Source organism: Patagioenas fasciata, chromosome 18 (genome assembly GCF_037038585.1).
Source record: "Patagioenas fasciata isolate bPatFas1 chromosome 18, bPatFas1.hap1, whole genome shotgun sequence".
In the NCBI taxonomy this organism is placed as follows: domain Eukaryota; kingdom Metazoa; phylum Chordata; class Aves; order Columbiformes; family Columbidae; genus Patagioenas; species Patagioenas fasciata.
The window spans coordinates 12194820-12218523 of NC_092537.1; the positions used below are offsets into that span (position 1 = coordinate 12194820).

At 59.2% G+C, this 23704-nt stretch overlaps 2 protein-coding genes and 1 long non-coding RNA gene across 3 annotated transcripts; all 3 read right to left on the minus strand.

The window, feature by feature from the left end:
- Positions 1 to 4551: 4551 nt before the first annotated feature.
- LOC136109477 (fas-binding factor 1 homolog) lies at positions 4552 to 8838 on the minus strand. Its single transcript, XM_065852195.2, has 6 exons — positions 8658 to 8838; positions 7077 to 7640; positions 6103 to 6232; positions 5747 to 5880; positions 5362 to 5464; positions 4552 to 5256 (listed from the first exon to the last, which is right to left on the minus strand). The coding sequence occupies exons 1-6, from the start codon at positions 8836 to 8838 to the stop codon at positions 4824 to 4826; spliced, it is 1545 nt and encodes a 514-aa protein (XP_065708267.2). The 3' UTR covers positions 4552 to 4823.
- Positions 8839 to 9900: 1062 nt separating this feature from the next.
- LOC139829326 (glutamine-rich protein 2-like) lies at positions 9901 to 17936 on the minus strand. Its single transcript, XM_071816364.1, has 13 exons — positions 15060 to 17936; positions 13726 to 14356; positions 13494 to 13588; positions 13274 to 13365; positions 13001 to 13139; positions 12645 to 12833; positions 12264 to 12395; positions 11604 to 11768; positions 11332 to 11450; positions 10944 to 11009; positions 10696 to 10834; positions 10406 to 10544; positions 9901 to 10122 (listed from the first exon to the last, which is right to left on the minus strand). The coding sequence occupies exons 1-13, from the start codon at positions 15171 to 15173 to the stop codon at positions 9992 to 9994; spliced, it is 2151 nt and encodes a 716-aa protein (XP_071672465.1). The 5' UTR covers positions 15174 to 17936; the 3' UTR covers positions 9901 to 9991.
- Positions 17937 to 21305: 3369 nt separating this feature from the next.
- Positions 21306 to 22499, minus strand: LOC139829368 (uncharacterized). The gene is made up of 2 exons (XR_011741826.1): positions 22190 to 22499; positions 21306 to 21682 (listed from the first exon to the last, which is right to left on the minus strand). It is a non-coding gene; the product is annotated as an uncharacterized lncRNA (long non-coding RNA).
- Between the last annotated feature and the right edge of the window lie 1205 nt (positions 22500 to 23704).

Genomic DNA, 23704 nt, shown 5'->3' on the forward strand with positions numbered 1-23704 from the left:
ATCTTCTCCTTTTCTAAGTCATCATCCCCCTGAGAAGAGAGGAAGGATGCGTGGGAATGATCCCAGGCAGGGCCACAGAAACAGGGTGACAGTCCAGGGTGTCACTCACCAACAAGAGAAGCATCCCAAAGCCTCCCTCCTGCCATGTCCCCCATGAAGGGGACCCCTCCCCATGCTCCTCCAGAGCCCAGACCCTCGCAGTCTGAGCAAGACCCGCAGGGGAAGCCTCCAAGAGCGTCCCTGTCTGGGGAAAGAGCCAGCAGGGACCTGACGGCACAGGACGGGGACACCACAAAGCCAGGGCAAACGGGCTTTAACTCACCTGCCTCTCCCCTCCTGCCCCCTCCGGGCACTGCCCTGGCTCAGAGAGCTCCGCTGAGCCCCTGCAGAGGATGCAGAGGCCAACTCATACCTGAGGTTTATATACAGGGGCACTAAACCAGCCCCCTGACCATCCCAAGCCTCTGGAGACAAAGGTACAAGCGCAGCTGTCCCCCCGCAAGTCCCTTCCCACCTGCAGCGCGTGGAAGCCTCACCCAGGGTGCTGGAAAGACCCGCGGTCGGGGCACCGAGGTCCTGGGCTGCGGTCAGCGGTGCCACAGGGTGGTTGAGCAGCTCCTGGCGGGGCTGTTCACGCCGTCTCCTCTGGTGAGCCGTGCTTGATTCTACTTCCAGTTAGTGTCCTGGCAAATGCTGTTTATCTGCTGTTCCATTAAATGATTCATTTTCTTTTCTACCTGCTCACTTGCTTAAGGCTTGCAGGGAGTCTGCAACTGCCAATCGATCTCTAATGCTTTACTGACTTGCAGCACTACCTGTGCAACAAAAGGGGGCCCCCTAGCAGAGGACATCACAGCGGGTACCCCCAATCGGGGTACGGTCTCATTTTACAAAGCTTTAGTTACTGTTCTAGCTTTACTAGTTGAGCAGGGGAATGCTTCTGGCCAACCCGAGAAGGCAGAGTTTACTGATGTGGGTTCGAGGAGACAGCCGTCCGGGCTCAGAGACATCCCTCTCATTTCTCTCTTCCCAGCAGCTCATCTCGCAGTATGAGCTGCCAATTTATTTCCAGTTTCCTGATCAGTGTCTCCTTCTTGATGCTCCTTGAAATGCATGGTGACAACTTTCCTAGTAACAGCACAGCTTCCAACAACTGGAGTATCACATTTAATCTCTTCTCCTTGTGCTGTTAATAAATGTGGCCCTTCTCAAATGCTCCATGGGCACGCACCACTCCCAAAGCACACTTGGAATCTGTCCAGATATTAATCTTCTTCTCGTTGGATAATTTTAAAGCTCGTGTACGTGCAGCTGTCCGGGCAGAAGTCCCAGGAGACAAAGGTTTGCCTTCGATTACCTCGTGGGTAGTTGTTAGGGCATCCCCCGCTCTATCTACTCCTTGCTTTACAAAGCTGCTTCCATCAGTGAACCAGGAGTCTTCGGCGTCTTCCAGCGCCTGTTCCATTAAATCCCGTCTGCTGGAGGAAACAGCTCCCATTGTTTCCAAGCAATCCTGGACCACAGGCTCTGAAACAGACCCACTGAGGAAAGGGGCTGCAGTGACAGTGTTGGTAACGACAACATTCACATCATCCAGTTCCACCAGTACCGCCTGGTATTCAGGAATCTCGAGGGAGATAACCCATGGGTGCCTTTTTGTTCCAGTACGGTTGGGACTGTATGGGACACTTACACAGTCGTTTTCTGTCCCACGGTGAACTCAGGAGCTTCCTGTACAGCGAGTCCAAGAGCTGCCACAGCTCCACGACATCCAGGCCAGCCTTGGCTCACTGCATCTGATTGCTTAGGGAAGCAGCAGCCGCTCGGTTCTGAGCTCTTAATTGCTGTGCCAGAACACGCAGAGCAACGCTTTGCCTTTTGTGTGAGCATAACTCCAATGTCTTGGTGATATCTGGGAGACCCAGGTTCTTTGTTTAGTTGTGCAGATGCCCTCAGATGCTTCTCTTGTCCAATTCAACTTGGAAGTCCTTTTGTTTCACGGTTCATAGAAAGGCTTTACTCAAATTCCATAATTATAAACTCAAAGTCTGCACCAACGTGTCATTCTAAGAAACGCCCGGAGCTCTTTTACCGCTGCAGGTTCTGGTGTCCGGCAAACAGCTTCTTGTCGCTCCATCCCCAGCTCTGGTGCCCTCCGGAGATCTCGAATCCCAGATAAGTCACTTGGTGCTGGATCAGCTGGGTTCTCTGTTGGGAAGCTCGATACCCACTGCATCTCACCAAATTTAGCAAACTTGCAGTGCATTGCATACGGTCTTCTTTGGTTTCTGTGGCTGCTCTTTTATCTTGAATGTCACTTCACTTTGTTTGAATGTTATTATTGCTTGCAATTGTTTTCCTAAGTCTCGTCTCCGTAACGGTTTTGGAGACCCAGGCGTAGATAAGAACTTAGGAATTCCATTTTGTCACTTCACCTTGTTTGTATGTTATTATTGCTTGCAACTGTTTTCCTAAGTCTCGTCTCCGTAACGGTTTTGGAGACCCGGGCTTAGATAAGAACTTAGGAATTCCAATTTGTTTCTCCAGTTTCTATTGGATTGGCTGTTGCAGAAAGCTTTGTCTTCTTGGCCAGTAGCTCCCACCACAGGTACAAAATCTTCATCTAATGGTATCAATGCCTGATTCAAAACCAAATCAAACGTTCCAGTATCAACTAAAATCTCAGCTTCTTTTCCATGTTTTCCCAAAGCCTCCCTCGTGCCGTGGTCCCCCATGAAGGGGACCCCTCCCCATGCTCCTCCAGAGCCCAGAACCTCGCAGTCTGAGCAAGACCCGCAGGGGAAGGATCACTGCGAAGGAGAGGAGGACGTGTGCCGGGCCATGTGCCGGGCAGCCCTGCCCCGAACCTCTCGGGATCAGAGCAGAGCAGTAGGAAGATGCAGCTGCTGCTTTGGGGAGCACAGACAGACACTACACAACAGCTCAGCATCCCTGGGGGCAGCGGGTGGGAGAGAGGATGGCCCCTGTTCCTCCTGTGCTCCGGGCCTGGTTCCCCGGAGGTCAGGGAACACCGCGGCCAGCGATCAACATGGGGACACGACACGGGCTGTCGGTACCTGGTGTGTGAAATAGTGCCGGTCAGCACATCCATCTCTCGCTCTTTCAGCCACATCACGTGCAGGAGCTGCTCCTCGTGTTTCTTGCGCGGTTCCTCAACAGATTCCCTGCAGGACACGGGGAAGGAGCCCACCACGGGCTGTTACAAACTGGTGCTCCCCGTGACGGGCACCGTGGAAGAGGCTCGGTCGTGGGGCTGAGAACCAGGTCCCAGGAGCTGAGCTGGCAGGCTGGTCTGTTACGGGGCATCCCACGGGCTGCCATCCCCATCTGGGATGGACCACATCTGGGGGTTATGGGCTTCTATACCAAAATCAGATTTCTCATTGGCCCAAAGTCATTGTTCTGAATAAAAGGGATCTGGGGGAGAGAAAACATGGGGTTCAGCCTCTTTCAAAAGGCAACGCATTCCCTCAGAATGAAGTCTCCAGCCAGATCTCCCTGTGTCTGCCTGCAAAGCAAATCCCCACTCCAAAAGCCACTGGGCTGCCCTCAATCCAGCGCTTCTGGACTCTCCATTCTCCTTTCACTGTCTCCCCAAACCATCCCCTGGTTCCTTCACCCAGACCGGGGGCACCGGCACCACGTGCCGCTCGTGCCGCTCTCACCCCTGCAGCTCCCGCAGCTGCTGCAGCTCCAGCCGGTGCTGCTCCCACAGCTGCTCCAGGTCCAGCTGGTGCTGCGCCAGCAGCTCTGCCCGATCCCGCGCCGTGTCCTGCCGCTCCTGCCGCAGCTGAGCCGCCAGCTGCTCGTTCTGCCACCGCAGCATCTCCACCTGCTGCCCGTAGTTGTCCTTCATTATGGTCACTGAGGTCCTGCCCAGAGAGAGCCCGTGAGGGGTCACAGCACCAAACAAGTGTTGCTTTCCTTGCAGTACCTGGCACTCTGCACCCAAAGGGCACATGGGGATTTAGCAGCAGATCGGTGTTGCTGTGCGCGTGGGGAAATGGAGGCAGGGGCTGCTTCACTCTCTGCATTCTGAGCCCTTAGCCCTCTGCTGCTGCGCAATGCGGTGTCCTGATTGGGGATGTGGTGGCAAAGGGACAGAACCCCCACAGCAGCAGTCGGTGGCTGTTGTTGGCATCTCAGCACAGGGAGGTTCTTCCTCTTTCCCGTCACCCTGATGCTGTTAGGAGCAGACATGGCCCCTTCTCCTCCCCCTGGGTCACCCATGGGCCCCATCCAGCAGGCGCTGGGGCTCACCTGGCTCTCCAGCTCTGCCACACGGGCCTGGGCGCTCAGCAGCTCTGCCCGACAGTCCAATGCTGCTGGGGAGGCGGCCAGCTGGCTGCAAGAAAAAAGCACCCGATGTGGTCAAGCCGAGGAGGCCACGAAAGACAAGATCCCTCCTCAACGCCAGTTCCTGCCTCGCAGGTGAAAGGCAGGATTCAGCCTTTTGGCTGCTGAGGGAGCAGAGACCCCAACAGCTCCATCCCTGGTGCTCCCCTGGCTGCATCCGCCCCCTTCCCCGGGCACCCCCAGCTCACACCCCCTGCCCACCGCTCCAGGCACGGGGGCTGCATTTCCCTTCTGAGCCCCATTGGGACGGCACAAGTCTGAACCTGCCGAGGGGAATGGGACTGTGGGCTGGATCAGCGCGACAAAGACCCGCGGCATTACCCCAACTGGATACCAGAAAGTGCTTAACACGAATTGGGTCAATCTGAGGCAAGCGCTGCTGAGAGCTGCTGCTGCAGCAGCCACACGTGGAGCAGACGGGAGCGCTGCAGCCATTGACCGGGCCTTTACCTGCCGGGAGAGCGGGGACCCGGCCCTTCGCCCGCGGTCTCTGAGGGCTTGGCCTTTGTGTCTTGGGCCTCCGAGGGTTTGTTCTTTTTCTCTTGCGCCTCCGAGGGCTCAGCCTTTTTCTCTTCAGTCTCAGAGGGCTTGGCTTTCTTCTGCTGGGTCTCCATAGTCTCGGCCTTTATCTCCTGTGCCTTGGCCTGTTCTTTGGCTCTGCTGGGAGCCAAAGCATCGATCATCCAGTCCATTGGGTCGGGTTTAGGCGCTGCCTCCTCTGCAGCCCTGGACTGGCTGGGGGGCTCCATGAAATCCTCATCCTCCCAGCCCAGCCAGTCGTCTCCGGCCCTTCTCCTCCGCACGGGGTTCCGTCTGCGGGGAGGACGAGGTGTGGAGCGGGGCTCTGGGTTTGTTTCGCTGCTGCTGTTGGCAGAAAACCTGAGGAAGGAGAAGCAGTTGCAGACCTGCCTGCGAGGGGACCCGGGGACCTGCCTGCTCCGCCTCAGGGACAGCGGCGCTCCAGACACACGCACAGCACCGTACCTCACCAACTGCCCCACCGCCGGCTGTACCGCGGGCCTGGAGCCCATCGAGGGCTTGTACACTCCGAAGACAAGCTCCTTCTTGTCCCCACGCCCTTCCTCCTCTGTTCAGACAAGGAGCCTTGAGTCAGCGCCCAGAGGAGCAGCTGCTGCAAAGACACCAGCCCTCCCCTCCTCCTCCTCCTCCTCCCAGGCTGCCTCGAGGGCAGAGCACAACCCTTGTGCATGAGCCGCCTTCCGCCCCGCTGACCCAGAGCCCCTTGACCGCCCTGCTCAGCCCGACACAAAGGGCATTTCCCCTGCAAGGCCACGAGAAATCAAGCTCGCTAGCCCAAGCCAATGCTGTCACCTCTGCAGACCTGCCCAACGTCCCTGGCTGGGCTCACCTGGCTGCTTCTGGGACTTTTTATCCACTTTGCACTCCCTATGCTCTCCCGTACCTGGCTTTTCCAGGACTTTGGCCGCGGAGCCTCGTCCGAACAAGCCGTCCAGCGTGGAGCGCGCTGGCCGGAGCTCCTCTCTGTGGGGACACGGTGGCAGATGGTTTCTCCCAGAGGCAGGGCTGTCCCTCCTCACACAGCCTGGCCAGGCTGCTCTGGCTCTTCTCTGCCAAACCAGCTGCTCTTGCCTCTTGCTGGGACCCACGGGCAGAAGCTCCGGCATCCCCACCCAGCACGGTGGCACCAGCTCAACACACAGCCCACCCCCTGCGTTACTGCCATCGCCTCCTCACTGCCCTTACTCTTTTTTTGGGCCTTTGCCACGTCTCAGTACATCCAAGAGGTCATCGTCTTCAGCATCTTCAAACATCGACGTCTTCCTCCTCTGGACCGGGGCCACGGTGCGCAGGGGCGTCTGGCGTGGGGGCAGCTCTGGGGATGGGATCGCCCCTGGGAGGAGGTTTGAGCAGGGTGGGGTTTGGTTTTTTAAACAAGAGATCAAAGCAGCCCTGCCTGCTCTTCTCTCCCTGGACCATTTACAAAGTCCTTTTTCAATGTCTTTTCCGTGACTGAACCTCACAGCAAGTGACAAAGCGGCAACGCGCCACTGCCTGCTCTGCGCCCCTGCATCCACTGCTGGGACATGGCTGGGGGTCACTGACACTGGGGTTTCCAGCTCCGGCAACACCAGGAGCTTCTTGAGCTTTGCAAGTTTCCAATCAGATTGTTCCAGCCCCTCTTCACCCAAAGGCCCTGCTCTAAACACACCCTGGCTCTTGCCCCAACCCACCGGCTGCTACTGGTGTCCAGAGTGGATTTATCGGGGCAAAGGCCATTTGAGGTGACTATCAGACCCATGAGCGTCCCTGCTGCAGGAACAAGAGAGGCGAGTGCCTGTAACACTGCCCAGTGCAGCTGGGACCCACCCAGAAGTGCCCCAGCTGGGCTCTGCCGTGGACCGGGGATGCTACAGCCACCCAAATCCTGACCACAAAAACTTGTTGTCCTTTGGCACGGTGCACAACAGGCCGGGTGAGGCCCAAGGGAAGATCTGAGCCTCCCTTCCCGGAAAGGAAAGGCCAGTTCTGTAACCTGGGGCACTCCCTGAGCTGTGGCACAACCAACCCCGTTATCAAGCTGCTCTAGAAATGACCACACTGCTTAATCAGAGATGGGGCTGGGTGGCTTTCCATTTTATCAGCTGGGACCTCACACAAACTCAGCCAGGCTGCCGATTCCTTTCTTACAAGGAGGAGGCATCCAGCAACCTGCTTACCTTTCCTGCTGCTCTGTTCTGCTGTTGTCTCAGAGCTGCACTCAGTGCCACGTTTTACAGGCATCTTCTGTGGGCCAGCACTGGGTTTCGATGTCCTCAGGAAATCCCAGACCCGGTCGTCCTTGTCCTGGAAAGCAAGAGGATGAGGACGGGCACAGGGCGAGCGCAGCGGATGCCTCAGCACTGCTTCACCCTTGGGAGGCTGGTGCTGGGGGCCGCGGCTGCAGCGCACGGGGGCTGAGACGGGGGGATTTCGGTACTTGAAACGCTCTGAGCCCTGAGTCCTGTGCTGAGATCCTGCTGCTGCCTCTGGGAGAAGTGTCAGGAACACCCAAGGCCATTGCTTCGGGTGAGGGCTCTTCCTACGACGCTGGAGCCGAAGCGCACCCAGGAAGGCTGGGCTGCAGCAGCGGGTGCCCCCGGGCTTTGCTCCATCCTCGGTACCTGGAAGCCCGTCTCCCACCAGCCACCCACTCCCCTCTCCTGGCTTTTTGCTCCTGCCAGTGATGCCACAGAGCTCAGTCCCAGCCCTCAGGACATCCAGGCTCTCTCCCCACGTTTGGGCTCACCCCTGCAGCTGCCTTGTTCTCTCCAGGGACGTTGCAAACCTCTGCAAGCAACCTGTCGGGGCAGGGAGCGGGTGCAGAAGCTGAGGAGGGGGCAGGTCAGGAGGACGTGGGGAGCACGCGGAGATCTGAAAGGCACTCACTCCTTGGTGACCCGCGCGCTGGTCTTCAAGGCTCTCCCACTGGCTGTAAAACGGGGTTCAACTGGAAACACACAGGGAGAGATCAGGATGATGGACACGGGCATAGCCCTGGCCTGGGCACTCCACGGGGGGATTCGCCGGCTTCTCACGGAGCTGCACCTTCCACACAAGGATGGTGACCATTGCGGTAGCCAGGGCTGCCACCTCACCCCAGTGTCCCCCTCCTCCGCCCCAGGCATTCCCAGCAGACCAAAGCACCTGCGCACAGTGAAAGGAGACCAGGCCAGCGCACTTACCACTTAAACCTCTCTTGGCTTGCGTAGCCTGTGGAGAAAGACAAATTCCCTCATTAGAACACCAAGCCAGTCTGAGCTGGACTGTCTCAGCACACTCAAGCCAGAGGCAGGTTTCTCCCGAGAACCCCAGCAGCACCAGCGACGCCCTCGTCCCGCTCGCACTGCTTGGGAAATGGCAGCTGAAAGCCCGGGGGAGCGGAGAGATGTGACCCCTTCAGTGACACCAGGGGGCTCAGCCCCTCCTGCCTCAGGATGGCTCCTGCCTCCCAACCAGTGCCAGAGCAGCACTGGGCATTTCCCAGGCCTGCCTGAGCACCCGGCACACTCAGCATCACCATCGCAAGAGCCGGGCTTTCCCTTGCTCCAGAGGGTGTCTCCGCAGATTCCTCCAATGTCAACCCCCAGGCGGGGACCGAAGATCCTTGGTCGCGTCCACACTCTGACCTGCAGGGACAGGAGGATTTCCCCACTTGCTGTTCAACCTGCGTCCCTCTGCCACCCCCCCGGCTGGCTCCCTGCTGCTCGGACCTCTCCAAGCCCCTCAAAAACCAGGCTCCAGCTCAGCCTTAAACACACCCGCCCTCGTGCCCCCGGCCCCCAGCACGCACAGGCCTGGTGGCCATGGCCGCGGTGTCCCGATCCCTGGGCTCAGGGCAGCCCTGGACCCGCCCGCAGCAGCAACGCCCGGTCCCGCCCGGCCCCTCCTGACCCCGCCCGGCCCGGCCTGGCCCTTCTCCTCTTGCTGGTGCTGGGACATGGAGTCCCTGGTGGGCCTGAGGCCGGGCCGGACGCTCCAGTCCCGGCAACTCCGATACTCCCGGGGGAGTTTCAAACCTCTGCAGATCCCCCAGTCCAAGCCCTGCTCACGCAGGGTCACAGAGCAGATCACACAGGTGGGTCCAGGCGGGTTTCAATGTCTCAGAGAAGGAGACTCCACACCCGCTCTGGGCAGCCTGGGCCAGGCTCTGGCACCTCCCAGCAAACAAGTTTCTGCTCATGTTCAGATGGAGCCTCCTGTGTTTCGGTCTGTGCCTGTTGCCCCTCATCCTGGCGTTGGGCACCACTGAACTGTCTGGTCCATCCTCTGACACCCACCCTGAGACATTGATCCCATTGATCAGATCCCTCTCAGCTTCTCTTCTCCAGCTCAACAGCCCCAGCTCTCTCAGCATTTCCTCAGAAGCAAAATGCTCCAGACCCCTCAGCACCTTTGTAGCCACCGCTGGGCTCTCCCCAGTAACTCCTTGTCCTTCTTAAACTGGGGTGCCCAGAACTGGACACACCACTCAGATGGGGCCTCACGAGTGCAGAGCAGAGGGGGAGGATTCACCTCCCTTGACCTGCTGGCCACACTCCTACTCACACAGCCCAGGTACCATTGGCCTCTTGACCACGGGAGACATTGCTGGCTCACGGTCAACCTGTTGTCAAGCAGAGCTCCTGTGACAGCTCGGCCTTGCCCGGCCTTGCAGCTCGGCTCCTGCTGCTGCTCTCCCGGCTGCCAACAGTCAGCCTAGCATCTTGCACAGCTGCCTGGTTACCTCCTCACCCCGTCCCCCCAGTTAGGCCCAGGGGGTGCTTCTTAAGCCCATGGACACCTCAGCCCCACCCGGGGTGCAGGATGGGCCTTTGCTGGCTCTGCCCTGGTGCCCACTGGTTTGCTCCCAGTGCTCCCTCTGGAGGGGGTCTGGATACCACTGGATCCACCTGGGCACCCCCAAAGTGCCTTTTTAGCACTTATTTGTCTCCTGAAAAAGCAAACACAGGGGGGCTTTCTCCCATCCTGCCCCAGGGCCCTCCACTCAGACCACACTGGCACTTGGTTGCTCATGGCCGTTTATTGTAGCTGTTGCTTGCTCAGCGCCCGAGGCGGTGGGACCGGGGCCCGGGACCCCCGTCCTGCCCGGCTGTCAGGGCACTGATTTATTGCGGAGTGGCAGGAGGTGCACCAGCAGCTTCGGTGCCTGGGTGAGGCGTGCGGGAGACGAGGCAGATCGGTTCTTCGGCGCGGCGGGTTGGTGCTGCAGTGAGGAGGAGGTACCTGGGGGCGAGGGGCAGGGTCAGCCACAGACACCCACAAACAGGGTCCTGCCCCCACCCTGAAGCACACGGGCTGTTGTCCCACACTGCCAGCACCACCCCCCATGTGCCCCCAGCTCCCTCCAGCTCCACCACAAGGAGCGGCTGCCCCAGCAGCCAGTGCTGCCCCCGCACCCCAGCCCAGACCCCAGACTCCCGTCCCACCCAGCCCAGCTGAGGGCACAGACCCGTTCCCCCAGACAGCAGGGTGTCCTCTGCCCCCCGGTGCCCTGACAGGGCCATACTTGGCCGGCTCATTGAGGTCGTGGTGTTTGGCGTCCCCCTTTGCTTTGAGGACAGCTCAGAGCTCTCCGTTACAGACGGCTGCTTGTTCTGTTGGTTCCCATCAGTGCCGTCCTGGCCCAACAGCTGCATCGCGTCCTTCTGGGAAGGGGAGAGCGTGTGACCCAAACACGGGGCCCCATTCCGCATCCCCCAGCAACCCTCCCCCAGCCAGCTCTCCCTGGGGAAACTGAGGCACAGAGGGATCCCCCCGCAGGCTCAGCATCCCCCTCCCCACCTCCATCATCCCTACCTTGTTGGGGCTGCGGGCACTGGCTTGGGATGGCCGTGGAATGCTGGGCGGTTGGGGCTGGAAGCGTGGGGGCCTGACGGTGTGTGGGCCCCCGCAGCTCCGCGGAACAGTGGGGTATCTGGACTCGCCCGTCCGCTCCCTGTGGGACAGGACACGGGGTGTTCAGTGCCTGGCAGGTGGCACCCCATGTGTCACTCGATTCCAGGGAGGGGTCAGGGGGTGCTCCCTGTTTGGGGGGAGTTACTCACGGTCCAGGCGCCAGCATGTTGACGGGCCGGTCGCAGGACAGGCAATGGAAACCAGGCAGCAGCTGCCTGGAGAGGGAAGAAAAGGGCTGGGGAGCTCCTGGGGGGCACAGCCCCACCTGCACACCGTCCCCTGCCACAAAAAGCCTCTGCACCCACCCCCCAAGACTGGTTCAGGAGGGCTCCTCCCACACGTGCCCCCTCATTGTGCCGCCTCCGTCGCTGGGAAGCTGCAGCTGGCAGGAGCACAAGGCACAGCCACTTGCTCAGCATCCCCAGGGGCGCTGCCCACATGGCTCCCACGCCAGGGTACCACAGCGGCACGAGCTGGGACAGCCAGCAGGAACAGGGCCAGCACTGCCAAAGCCACCGCTGTCCCGATCGCACTCACTTCCTAATCCCAGCGGCATCGTCACGCTCTGGCTGCAGCACCTTCTGCAGCTGCCTGCTGAGGCTCTTCCAACGCTCCTCCTGCTGCTGCCGGAACGCCCCCAGCTCCCGGCGGTCCAGCTGTGGACGGGTGACACCCTCAGCCATCTACCCCAGGATGGGACATGGCGGTCCCCAGGGGGACAGCCAGGAGGGGGCACCCTCGCAAGGATGCTGCCTCAGGCTGCCAGGCCCCCAAGGTGCCAGTTCTGCATGGAGGGGACGAGCCCTCACCTTACAGTCCATCTGCCTTTGGAGCTCTTGCTGGAACTGTTGACAGTCCTGCTCCTGGCCTGTCACCCGGCTCGTCACCTTCTCCATCCCCTTGTTCAGCTGCTCCATGCACGCCTCAAACTGGCTGCGACTGACTTTGTCAGCCAGGGCGGCCTTGTCTACCTTCTAGCAATGGGGAAAGACAGGAGAGCGGTTGGAGACAGGATGGAGGGACAACGGGAGAGGGAGAAGTGGCTACGTGGATCTGTTCACCCCATCGCCCCCGTGGGGTTGGTCCCACCAGCCGAAGGGACTCAGGATCACAGAGGGACCTGGCAAAGGACCCGCAGCCGGGCTGGAAATCCTCCCTCCCCCTGGCTGGTTCTGTCAGCCGGCACCCAAGGAACAAGGGGTGTTTGTCACCCTGCCCAGGACACCCTTGGCTGGCACCAGGGACCCTCGAGCCCGTACCTCATCGATTCCCAGGCAAAAAGCAGCCCGTGATGCCACGGTAGGGTCGGAGCTGACCCCCGGCCAGCCGAGCACCCCCTGCCTCCCCACCCCATCAGAAACCTCCAGGAAAGGCATCGGGAAGCTGTGCAGGGCTGTGAGCAGGGTGGCAGGGGGACAGATCCCTTGGGGTCCCAGCCTGGGCTCTGCCTGCGGGTTACAGACACTCACCTTGATGTCATTCTGCTCCTGCTGGCGATCCTGCTGGAGGTTTGCAAGGCCCGAGCTGAACTTCTCATAGTCCTTTTGGAGCTGCATGATGCTGGCCTGGAGGCACTTGAGCTGCTCGTCCTGCTGCAGGGACTAAGAGGACAAGGCGGTGCTGAGCAAGGAGGGTGGCTGCCCCGCAGGGAAAGACCCAGGGTATTTTGGCTGGTGGCCACGGGCTTTCAGTGCAAGCAGAACATTTTCTCCAAGGCTTTAATTCCCTTCCATGCTGCTGACTCCCACAAGCCAATTAGGGGGGCAGCCAGGGGCTCCCCCGCGTTACAGCAAAGCAGAAATGCCTGGGGGATCCTAGCAGCTCAAGCCCCCTACACTGCATCTCCTTACCTGTCTCCTCCACTTTTCATAATTGTCCACCTTGCCGCCCGCCTTGTGGGCCAGGGACGCCACCTGCTCCTCGAGCTTCTCGCAGCGCTGGAGGAGCTTCTCCAGCAGCACCATGGTGTCCGGGCTGCAGACGTGGCACCCTGCCTGCTCGTGTCCCCCGCTCTGCGCCGTCGTTCTCGGCTCGTCCACCTGCTGGCAGGGGAGGAGGAATCAGCTCTGAGCCGGGCTGGATGCGGCCCACAAGCGCAGGTGCCGTGGAGGCTCCATGACCCCATCGAGCCAGGGGCCGTGGCCGGGACCCCGCCAGGGCTCCCCCTGAGCCAGCCATGGTTGGGAGTGCTGCCCCCGGGCCTCACCTCTGCCTGCAGCTGCTGCGCTGTCTCCATCACCAACAGATTCACGTACTCGGCCGCAAGGTGTTCCAGCTCGGCCTGAGTCGGCTCCTGCTGCTTCCCCAACTCCTTCCGCTCTGCCTTGACCTTCTGTCCCTTGGGCCTGGCCAGCGAGACGGGGGCAGGGGCAGGCTTAGCGTTTCTGGGAGTGTCCCCTGCCCCCCAAACTGGGATGCTCTCAGACCCCAGGTTCCCTCGCAGCCCTGCGAGGTAGGAAACCCTCTCCCATCCTTTTACCGTGGCTGTTGGGTCATCTGGGCGCTGCCGTCTGCTTTCCGGCCGGCTCCAGCCCCCCTCATCTTTCTGGGATCATCCTCCACCTTGCTGATCTGCGAACGGCAGTGGGGGCAGTGAGGGCACAGCCCATTGTGTCATTCCAGCACGGGGACCCTTCGGCTGCCCCCTCCCTGCCCAAACTGGCATCCCTGCAGCCCCTCGGGGACTGCTGCCGGCTCACCTTCTCCTCCTGCCCGTGGAGGGCCCTGGCCATGTCTTGCAGGAACGACATCTGGCACTTGAGGTCGGCCAGGATGCTGGTGATGCTCTGCCGGCCTAGAGGGACATGGTGCAAGGGGATGTGCTGTCGGTGAGGGGGTCTCAGCCTTGGGGCCAGGCTCTGAGCATGACGAGCCCCTGAGCCAGGGTGTCCCCACACCAAACAACCCCCGCCAGCCCCCCCGTGCTCTCACCTCCCTCCGGGAAGAGCCGGCGCACGTTCTCAAGATCCGCGCGTTCTGCTTTTGCAGATTTCAGCTGCTCCACCTCCTCCTTCAGACCAGTGCAGACGTTGCCGAGCTGCCCAACCTGGGAGAGAACCTCTCGCATCTCCGACTCATAGCTGGAGATGATGGTGGAGCCCGAGGAGCGCCAGGGCATGGCCCGCTCTTCGGCATCCCCTGGGATGGTGGTTTGGGAGCTGGAGGACCCAGGCTGCACCCCAGGGGTGGTGGTGTGGGTCCCAGGTGATCCTGGCTGTTTCCCCAAGGTGCTGGTCTGGGTGTCAGGGGCCCCTGGCTGTCTTCCCAGGCGGGTGCTGGCCTGGCTGCCCCGTGATCCTGGCTGCATCCCCGGGCTGGTGACACCGGCATCAGTAGACCTCATGTGGTCAGAGGGAGTGCCTGACAACTTCACAGGGGTCACTGGTTCCCCCTGTGTCCCTGCTTGCATCCCCGGGGAGCCAGACCCTGCAGTCCCCTTGCTGGTCTCCATCCCAGGCTGTGTCCCACGTCCCTTCGGCCCCAGTGCTGAGCTCTTCCTGGTCTGGCTGTCCGTGGCCACCTGGGTGGGCTCGGCGGGGGCAGACTGGCCCCCAGCGCCCTCCTGGGAAGAAGATGCAAAGGGCAGCAGGGTTACTGGCAGCTGGGCAGCCATGAGGACAGACCCCAGAACCCCCCGCCATGTCCCCAGTCCCTGTCCCCAAACCACCATCTCACGGGGATAAAGTCGTGTTCCACATGAGAGCCCAAATGCAAAGGCATCACGGGGTCAGCCCGGCCATGGAGCCGGGGGGATGGAATCCCCAGGGATGGGACCCCCAGCATCACTGCCCAGCACCCCGAACCCACAGGCTGTGCCCCGAGGCAGGAGGGCTGGTGTCCCTGAGGGAGCGGGGACGCAGCCGCCTCCTGTCCCTGCGCAGCCCGGCAGCGTCCTGGGGCTTCCCCTGGAGCTGGGTGAGGACAGGGACACCCGTTCAGATGTGGGAGCGGGATTTAAAGAGAATCCCCAAATGAATGGGGCAGGAGGCACAGAGACGCTGGGCAGGGCTGTGCCTGGGGGCCGCGGCGGAATTCCATGAGCAGAGCTTTATCTCCCCTCCTTCCCCACCCATGGTTCTGTTTTGAGGGCTCTCTAGTTCAAAAGTGCCTTAGCAACTCCTGGGACACCCTTCCCACTCTTCCCTCCTGCTGCCCTCCACGCTGGTGACAACGATGGCCACAGAGCAGGGGCGCAGGCTGACAGGGAGAGAAGCGGGGAGGGGACGAGGGCTCAGCTCCCTGCTGGGGCACCAGGGGACACCCACCAGGCCAAGCGTCTCCTGGATCTCCTGGATGTCCTCTGCCAGGCCAGAATGCGCCTCCTGCATCGCCCGCATGTCCTCTGCCAGGCCGACATGCGCCTCCTGCATCTCCCGCATGTCTTCTGCCAGGCTGGACTGCACCTCCTTAAACTTGTTGATCTCCTCCCAGAGATCCTGGAGCGAAGCCCTTTTCTGGGAGAGCGGGTGTCGGGGTGAGCCCAGGGGAGGGTCCCTGGGGACCTGGACCCCGCTGTGCTCTGCTGCAGGAGCTCGGGCTTAACCCAGCCCTTGGGCTGAGGGCAGCACAAGGGCAGCGCGGAGCCCAGAGGAGGGGGCGTCTCGTGGGGGAGCACCCAGGGACCAGCAAGAGGTTCTACCTTGCAGATGTCTCTCTCCTTCTCTTCCTGGCCAGGCTGTTCCTTCGTGACCTTGTCCTTCCCTAAGCTGGGGGTCGGGCTCTGCCCTGGCTCCAGGACGGACAGCTCCTGCTGGTCCGGCTGCCCGATGATCATGGCTTTCAGCAGCTTGTGCAGCGCCACCAAATCCACAACCCCAACTTGGGGTGTCCCGATGGCAGCGTCCAGCATCTCCAACAGACTGCGTGTGGACATCGCTGCTGTTCTGCCTGAAAACACTGAACCCGAAGTAGGGAGACAGGAGCTTTTCTGTCCGGAGGTGATCTTGGAGGGATGGACAGACAGCAGCCTTTCTCCTGCTCCTTCTTGCCACAGAAAGCGATCAGTCACCAAAACAGATCCAAGTTCCGAAAGCAATCCGAGCGATGGAAGTGATCCAGTCACCAAAGCAATCCAAGTGCCGAAAGTGATCAAACCACCAAAAGCGGTTCAACCACCAAAAGCGATTCCACCACCAAAAGTGATGCAACCACCAGAAGTGATCCCACCACCAAAAGCGGTTCAACCACCAAAAGCGATTACACCACCAAAAGCGATGCAACCACCAGAAGTGATCTCACCACCAAAAGTGATGCAACCACCAACAGCGATCCCACCACCAAAAGTGATCCAACTGCCAAAATGAGTCCACCACCACAGTGATCCCACCACGGCAAGTGATCCCACCACGGCCAGTGACCAAATGGGCACGGGGCACAGGTGACAGGGGACAATATAGTGTCTCTGTTGCCCGGCAACAGCCGCCCCAGCAGCCAGCGGGCGCCGCCCTGGTCATTGTGATGAAGTTATCCACGGGATGGGAGGTGCTGAGGGTCCCTCCTGCCTTTCCCACTTCACCACCTACATTGTAGCTGGTGACACCTCATATTTTGGGGCAGGTCACTGCAGCCCGTGCCCAGATTCAAAATACAATCAGACAAGTCATGGGGAATGAAATCTCACTTTACTGAATTAAATACCCTCAGTTTTAATTGCAGAGAGAGTGGCTTTATCCATGTTGTGTACTCAATCAAGCTCTCCTGACGTTTAATCCTTTCCTTTCCCCACGGCACAGTGGCCTCGGAGGCGATTCCCCTTCGTGGCAGATGTGCAGTGACTGGCTCACGAGTGCACCAGCACCTGGGAACCTGGGCTGAAAACAAGGCCAAAGTGCCTGGTTTAGGATGCCTTTCCCTGCGGTTGATCAAGGCAGACGGATGTCTTTGGAGAGGGAGCTGTTCTGAAGGGATTTCTTCTGCCTCTCTTGACCATTGGCATGAGCCAGTGGCTGCTGACCAGGAAATGTGCTCATCACTTGCTCCCTCATGAACACTGTCCTGGCCTTTTCAGCTATAAAGACATAAACCAGAGTATGTTTCCTGTCATCTGTGCAAGAAGGCGGTTTAAATGTAAAGGTGATCTTGCCTGTAAGCAGCACAAACTGCTCTAGAGACAGCTCTTTGCTGGGGATGGAGCTGTGAGAGAGGTTCTCCAGCGGGCACGGCTGCCTCCCTTTTGAAACACGGGCAATCTTTTGCTGGGATTCCCGTCCCTCAGCCTGATGGCTCTGACATCTCCTCTGAGGCTTCAGAAACGGTGCTGCTATCTACACAGCATTGCAAGATCCTTTTGCGCTGTGAACTGAAGTTGCTCCATAGCTGAAAGGGAGACCCCAACACAGAAAGCAGGGCTGCCATGATTCCTCTGAGAGTGAAGCCCACATCCCAAAGCAAGCCGATTCTCAGAGACGGCCAAGTTTCGAGCAGCGCTGTCACACGTGAGCTGCGAGTCACACGAGGAAGAGTTCTGGAGGATGGAGCGTGTCCCCAGATGGTTTTTGCCAGTGCTGACTGAGGAAGAGGCGTCCTGTCCAGGGGCCTCTGCAGAGAGATCTCCAGGCAGAGCAAGACACTGGGGGGCAACAGCCCCTCTCAAACCCCATTTTTCCACCCCAAGTGGCCGCACTGCAATGGGCAAGCCTTCATCCCGGGCCAGAGATGCTGGGTCCAGAAGTCATGGCTTGCTCCTGGGAGGGTCTTTTTGTGTCAGCCACCTCCTGTGTTTCGCCACGCATTTCTCACTTGCAATGACTTTCATTTCTTTTCCCTCTACGCTCTCCTCTGGTTTTGCCGTGGAGAGCAGATGCCAACAGTCTATTCCAGCCTTAGGGGATCTTGCAGACTTCTCCTTTGCTGTCTGTGGGGCTGGTGATTGCCTTCTGCTACTCCTGGTTAATTCTGAAGACTAATTCCTGGCAGATGTGGTTGGTGCTGCTGAGCAACACTCTTGGCTTTTTGCTGGTGCTCAGTAGGACACCTACAAGAAAGCAGGTATCAAAAACCTCCAGTTCTTGTGTTGAATGGTGGTGTGAGGAATCATTTAACTTCTCACTTTCACACTGAGCTCCTGGGGTTTTTGGCAAGATTGGCCTCAAAAAGGGCCGGGTCTGTCCTGAAGGACGGTGGGTAGGGCACTAAATTCAGTTCAGCACACAGAAAGCAGGGGCCGTACCGGGAACCGTGTGGGGCCCGGCCAGTGCCTCGTGTCCCGGGGGGCCCTGCCTGACTTTCTGTGCCCTAATGGGGTGCGAAGTGGAGCAGAGAGACAGGGAGCTGGGTGAAGAGGCTCCTGTGGGACCCCAAAACTCTCCCCACCCATCGTACTGGTCCTCAATGCATCACCCCGTCCCTACCGCTCCCTGCACGGAGCAGCTGGCATCAGAGCGGTGTCCCCTCCCCAAACCCACTGCACCCCAGTGCTTCGAGCACCCTGGATGTCCAAAATGTTCTTTGCAGCCCGAGCTGGCCCTGCCTGGGCTGGAGATCCTCCCCAGGCAGCACCCATGTTCTGGGGGCGCCACCCAGACCCTGCAGCGCTGGGTACCCCAATACCCGCCAGAGCTGGGCTTCGAGCATCCCCTGGTGCGGGATGCAGCCAGATCTCCAGCGATGGGGAGGCTGGCAGGTTGGGACTCCAAAAAAGCATCCATGACCGATCTGACACCCCCGCAGATGTGCACCCCCAGCAACACGCTGGCCACGCCGCCCAACTTCCCCGACGCTCTGGCCACGTTCTCCAAGCTGTAAACCCCTGAGAGCCGGCAGAGCAGCAGCAGCCCCATTGCCTCCATGGCCTGTGCCCGCGGGAGCTTCAGCCCCTTCTGGGCTTCCTCGCCCCACAACCCCCAGCCCGCCTGGCTGCCCCCTCTTCACCCACCGCCCATGGCCTCCACCACCCCCTGCCCCCCAGAAAGCCACGGCCACCATGGACGGCCAGAGATCAGACGGGGTTGGTGGAGGCGGGGGAGTCACGGGGGTCCAGGGCCAGGGCGTTGGGAGCAGGGGCTCCCCTGAGAATCGCACTGGAAGAATTTTCAAGGTATTATTTCTAGGGTGGGGGGAGCACACACTGCTGGGGAGGGCACTGGCCCTTGAGAGCCTCTAGATGGCCTTTTCTCCCCTCAGTTTTTAAAAATATATATCTAATGTATATAAACATCCTAGTGCCGAAAGTGATCAGTCACCAAAACAGATCCGAATGACCAAAGTGATTCCATCACCACAGTGATCCCAGCACGGCCAGTGACCAAATGGGTGAGGGGCACAAGTGACAGGGGACAGTATCTGTAAAGGGGTGACAGACAGCGTCAGCGAGACGGCGCAGATCTGAACCCCAAGGTCCCCCATCACTAACAAGGGCCCCCCCCACACCCACCAGGGCTGGTCCAGCACACCCTGGTGAAGGCTCTCGGTGTTATTTGAAAATGCTCATTCAAAATGGCATTTTAAGAGGTGGTTTCCTCAGACCAAGCAGAAGCCCACAGGCACAGCTCGTTCACCGGCCCTGTGCCTCACCCCAGCGCCGCATCACGGCTCCCCCAGCCCCCGGCATGGGCCATTTCTTACTGAGAAGCTGACGGAAGACCCAGGTAACGGAGCTGTCCCACTGGCACTGCAAAAACGCCAACCCTGCCGGGGTCATGGCATCCTCGTGCTTTCTGTACAAGTCAAACGTGCCAAAGGTTCGCATCTTGAGGCTGCGGCTGGAAACAATAAGAGCACAAGAGCTGAGGTGATTCTCTTTTCTTGCAGCCCTCTGGCAGGCAACTACTTCCCCACAGCACCCCAGAGTCTGTGAAACAGAGGTGGAAAACGAAGGCTCGTCAAAAATTCTCCCAGCTTCTCCAGCTCTCTGCACATTCCTGCTCCAGGCTGCTGTGCTGCTGGGCCGTCCGCCCCAGCGCGGCTTCCTGCTACTTCTCCGCCAGCCTCAAGGACCGACCGAAACTGTGGGATTTTTCCAGCGCTTCTAAGTTGCTGACATCAATATCCTCGCCGGGCATCGGCCGCAGCGGGGCTGCCCGCGTGAGAGCGCAGCTGGGAATGGAGAGTGGAGAGAAGCTGCTCAACTCATGTACACCGTGACTCACTTACAAAAGACGCACCCATCGTTAACCAATGACACGGTAAACGCTTTCTGAGCACCTGCAAAAAGAAGGGCTATTTTCAACTTTTAGATCCTTCTGCATGACAAGAGGGAGACAGAAGATTCAGTAACGCATTGATTAGAATCAGAGAGCTTAGTTTATACGTATGACGCGTTGCCAGTAAGAAACAAGGCAATTATAACTAACAATTATAACTGAAGCCGGAGGATCCCCAGTGCTGCCCAGCGCTGATGAAATAAAGAATGCCGCCGAACAGTAGCATTGCCTCTGCCTTTCAGTCCATCTCTTCGTTTCCAGAGAGTTCCCGCTTTCTCCAGAGCGCAAGAGACGAGGCCGAGAGAGCCCGGGAAGAGCCGGAGCCACCCCCGCCTCCCCGAGCCGGCCACGCCAGCAATTCAGCCGCCCGAGCGCTCTCCCCGCCACGCCGCAAGCGGCTCCCGCTGCCCGCGCAGGGGAACCGGGGCTCCCCGGCCCGGGACTCACCGGCCGTGCCGAACGCCCGCCCGCTCCGGACGCCGCTCAGCGCGGCACTCAGCAGGGGCACCGCCATGCTGCGCGCCGCCCGCACTGGAAGGACCCCGTTCCCATAGCGACGGCGGCTGCGCCGCGCGGAGTCCGGTCTGCAAGGCCCCGCAGCCGTAGCAACGGGTCTGTCTACCGCAGCGCCGGGCTGGGAATGCCCCCCTGCCGCGGCAACGGGGCTGTTTAGTGCGGAGCCTGCCTAGAAACGTCCCCACAGCCCCGCGGGACGGGCTCTGCCCTCCCCGGGAACCCCTCCCCATCGCCGGCCTTGCTGCTCCGACCGGGCAGAGCCCGCGGAAGGCACCGGAGAGGCCCCGCTCTCACCCCGGGGTACCCGGACGGGAGGTGAAGCCCAGCACAAGAGCCAGGGCTTTTTGAGAAATCGGCCCACGAAGGAAAAGCTGCGGTTGCCCGTGGGCTGTGGAACATCCTGGGGGTGCTGGGGAACCGCAGTGCAGAGTCACAGGATCCCAGCCTGGTGGGGCTGAAGGGACCTCTGCAGATCCCCCAGTCCAACCCCTGCTCACGCGGGGTCACAGAGCAGATCACACAGGGAAATGCGTGGGGAGGAAAAAACAGCCTGGGCACTTCACTTGGGATTGTTGTTTTCTGGAAGACGGCCTTTAAAAACCAGAAGAACATCGCGGAACAATCTCCAGACCCAAGGACCCGGGGCAACTGATTTCTGCCCTCAAATTCTGGCTCCATCTTTCCGGGTCAAACTGGCAGTTTCTCCAACCACCGCATGTGGTTTTCGGCTCCAGAGAAGGACGAGTGTTTCCTTCCCAGCTCCATCAGAAAAGCAGTGCCACACGCGGATTCACGTGCACAAACTGTCACAGAAATGTTCTTGGCCCCAGGTTTCCGGTATCAGAGTCTCAGACGTTTGCGCTTTAAAAAATACTTTAATTATGAGATAAAAAACAACTTAAAAGGTACAGCAGAGAAACAGGCCAGACTGGGGGTCTCTCATGGAGGGGGAACACAAGGCAAAAGAGACTTGGGCTTTTAAACCCATTGCTCTAAGAAAGCCTCTCAGAAATGGTGGTCAGGAGCAGGGAGGACGGCCGGGACGCTGGGAGAGGTGAAGCGCAGTAGGGCACTTTCCTCGGGATCGCCAGAAATAACTGCGTAACCTCGGAGAAGTCGTGGTGCGGCGAAGGGCAGAAGGACGGACGGGATGCTGACAGACATGAAGTGGTGTATGGCGCTTTCTTCAGGGACGCCAAGAGGATCTTCTCCTTTTCTAAGTCATCATCCCCCTGAGAAGAGAGGAAGGATGGGTGGGAATGATCCCAGGCAGGGCCACAGAAACAGGGTGACAGTCCAGGGTGTCACTCACCAACAAGAGAAGCATCCCAAAGCCTCCCTCGTGCCATGTCCCCCGTGAAGGGGACCCCTCCCCGTGCTCCTGCAGAGCCCAGACCCTCGCAGTCTGAGCAAGACCCGCAGGGGAAGCCTCCAAGAGCGTCCCTGCCTGGGGAAAGAGCCAGCAGGGACCTGACGGCACAGGATGGGGACACCACAAAGCCAGGGCAAACGGGCTTTAACTCACCTGCCTCTCCCCTCCTGCCCCCTCCGGGCACTGCCCTGGCTCAGAGAGCTCTGCTGAGCCCCTGCAGAGGATGCAGAGGCCAACTCATACCTGAGGTTTATATACAGGGGCACTAAACCAGCCCCCCGACCATCCCAAGCCTCTGGAGACAAAGGTACAAGCGCAGCTGTCCCCCCGCAAGTCCCTTCCCACCTGCAGCGCATGGAAGCCTCACTCAGGGTGCTGGAAAGACCCTCGGTCGGGGCACCGAGGTCCTGGGCTGCGGTCAGCGGTGCCACAGGGTGGTTGGGCAGCTCCTGGCGGGGCTGTTCATGCCGTCTCCTCTGGTGAGCCGTGCTTGATTCTACTTCCAGTTAGTGTCCTGGCAAATGCTGTTTATCTGCTGTTTCATTAAATGATTCATTTTCTTTTCTACCTGCTCACTTGCTTAAGGCTTGCAGGGAGTCTGCAACTGCCAATCGATCTCTAATGCTTTACTGACTTGCAGCACTACCTGTGCAACAAAAGGGGGCCCCCTAGCAGAGGACATCACAGCGGGTACCCCCAGTCGGGGTACGGTCTCATTTTACAAAGCTTTAGTTACTGTTCTAGCTTTACTAGTTGAGCAGGGAATGCTTCTGGCCAACCCGAGAAGGTCTCTGTTAACACACTGCAAGGCAGAGTTTACTGATGTTGGTTCGAGGAGGCAGCCGTCCGGGCTCAGAGACATCCCTCTCATTTCTCTCTTCCCAGCAGCTCATCTCGCAGTATGAGCTGCCAATTTATTTCCAATTTCCTGATCAGTGTCTCCTTCTTGATGCTCCTTGAAATGCATGGTGACAACTTTCCTAGTAACAGCACAGCTTCCAACAACTGGAGTATCACATTTAATCTCTTCTCCTTGTGCTGTTAATAAATGTGGCCCTTCTCAAATGCTCCATGGGCACGCACCACTCCCAAAGCACACTTGGAATCTGTCCAAATATTAATCTTCTTCTCATTGGATAATTTTAAAGCTCGTGTACGTGCAGCTGTCCGGGCAGAAGTCCCAGGAGACAAAGGTTTGCCTTCGATTACCTCGTGGGTAGTTGTTAGGGCATCCCCAGCTCTATCTACTCCTTGCTTTACAAAGCTGCTTCCATCAGTGAACCAGGAGTCTTCGGCGTCTTCCAGCGCCTGTTCCATTAAATCCCGTCTGCTGGAGGAAACAGCTCCCATTGTTTCCAAGCAATCCTGGACCACAGGCTCTGAAACAGACCCACTGAGGAAAGGGGCTGCAGTGACAGTGTTGGTAACGACAACATTCACATCATCCAGTTCCACCAGTACCGCCTGGTATTCAGGAATCTCAAGGGAGATAACCCATGGGTGCCTTTTTGTTCCAGTACGGTTGGGACTGTATGGGACACTTACACAGTCGTTTTCTGTCCCACGGTGAACTCAGGAGCTTCCTGTACAGCGAGTCCAAGAGCTGCCACAGCTCCACGACATCCAGGCCAGCCTTGGCTCACTGCATCTGATTGCTTAGGGAAGCAGCAGCCGCTCGGTTCTGAGCTCTTAATTGCTGTGCTAGAACACGCAGAGCAACGCTTTGCCTTTTGTGTGAGCATAACTCCAATGGCTTGGTGATATCTGGGAGACCCAGGTTCTTTGTTTAGTTGTGCAGATGCCCTCAGATGCTTCTCTTGTCCAATTCAACTTGGAAGTCCTTTTGTTTCACGGTTCATAGAAAGGCTTTACTCAAAGTCCA

Coding starts and splice junctions, on each gene's coding strand:
- LOC136109477 (XM_065852195.2), bottom strand. CDS start 8,838: ATGTCCCAGCACCAGCAAGAGGAGAAGGGCCAGGCCGGGCCGGGCGGG. Junction 7,641..8,657: donor GGCCGGGGGCACGAGGGCGG/GTGTGTTTAAGG, acceptor TGCAGGGGTGAG/CCCAAACGTGGGGAGAGAGC. Junction 5,257..5,361: donor GCGGTGGGGCAGTTGGTGAG/GTACGGTGCTGT, acceptor CTCCTTCCTCAG/GTTTTCTGCCAACAGCAGCA.
- LOC139829326 (XM_071816364.1), bottom strand. CDS start 15,173: ATGCGGGAGATGCAGGAGGCGCATGTCGGCCTGGCAGAGGACATGCGG. Junction 13,589..13,725: donor CCGGCTCTTCCCGGAGGGAG/GTGAGAGCACGG, acceptor ATGTCCCTCTAG/GCCGGCAGAGCATCACCAGC. Junction 11,769..12,263: donor AGGAGCAGAATGACATCAAG/GTGAGTGTCTGT, acceptor CCCCATTGCTAG/AAGGTAGACAAGGCCGCCCT.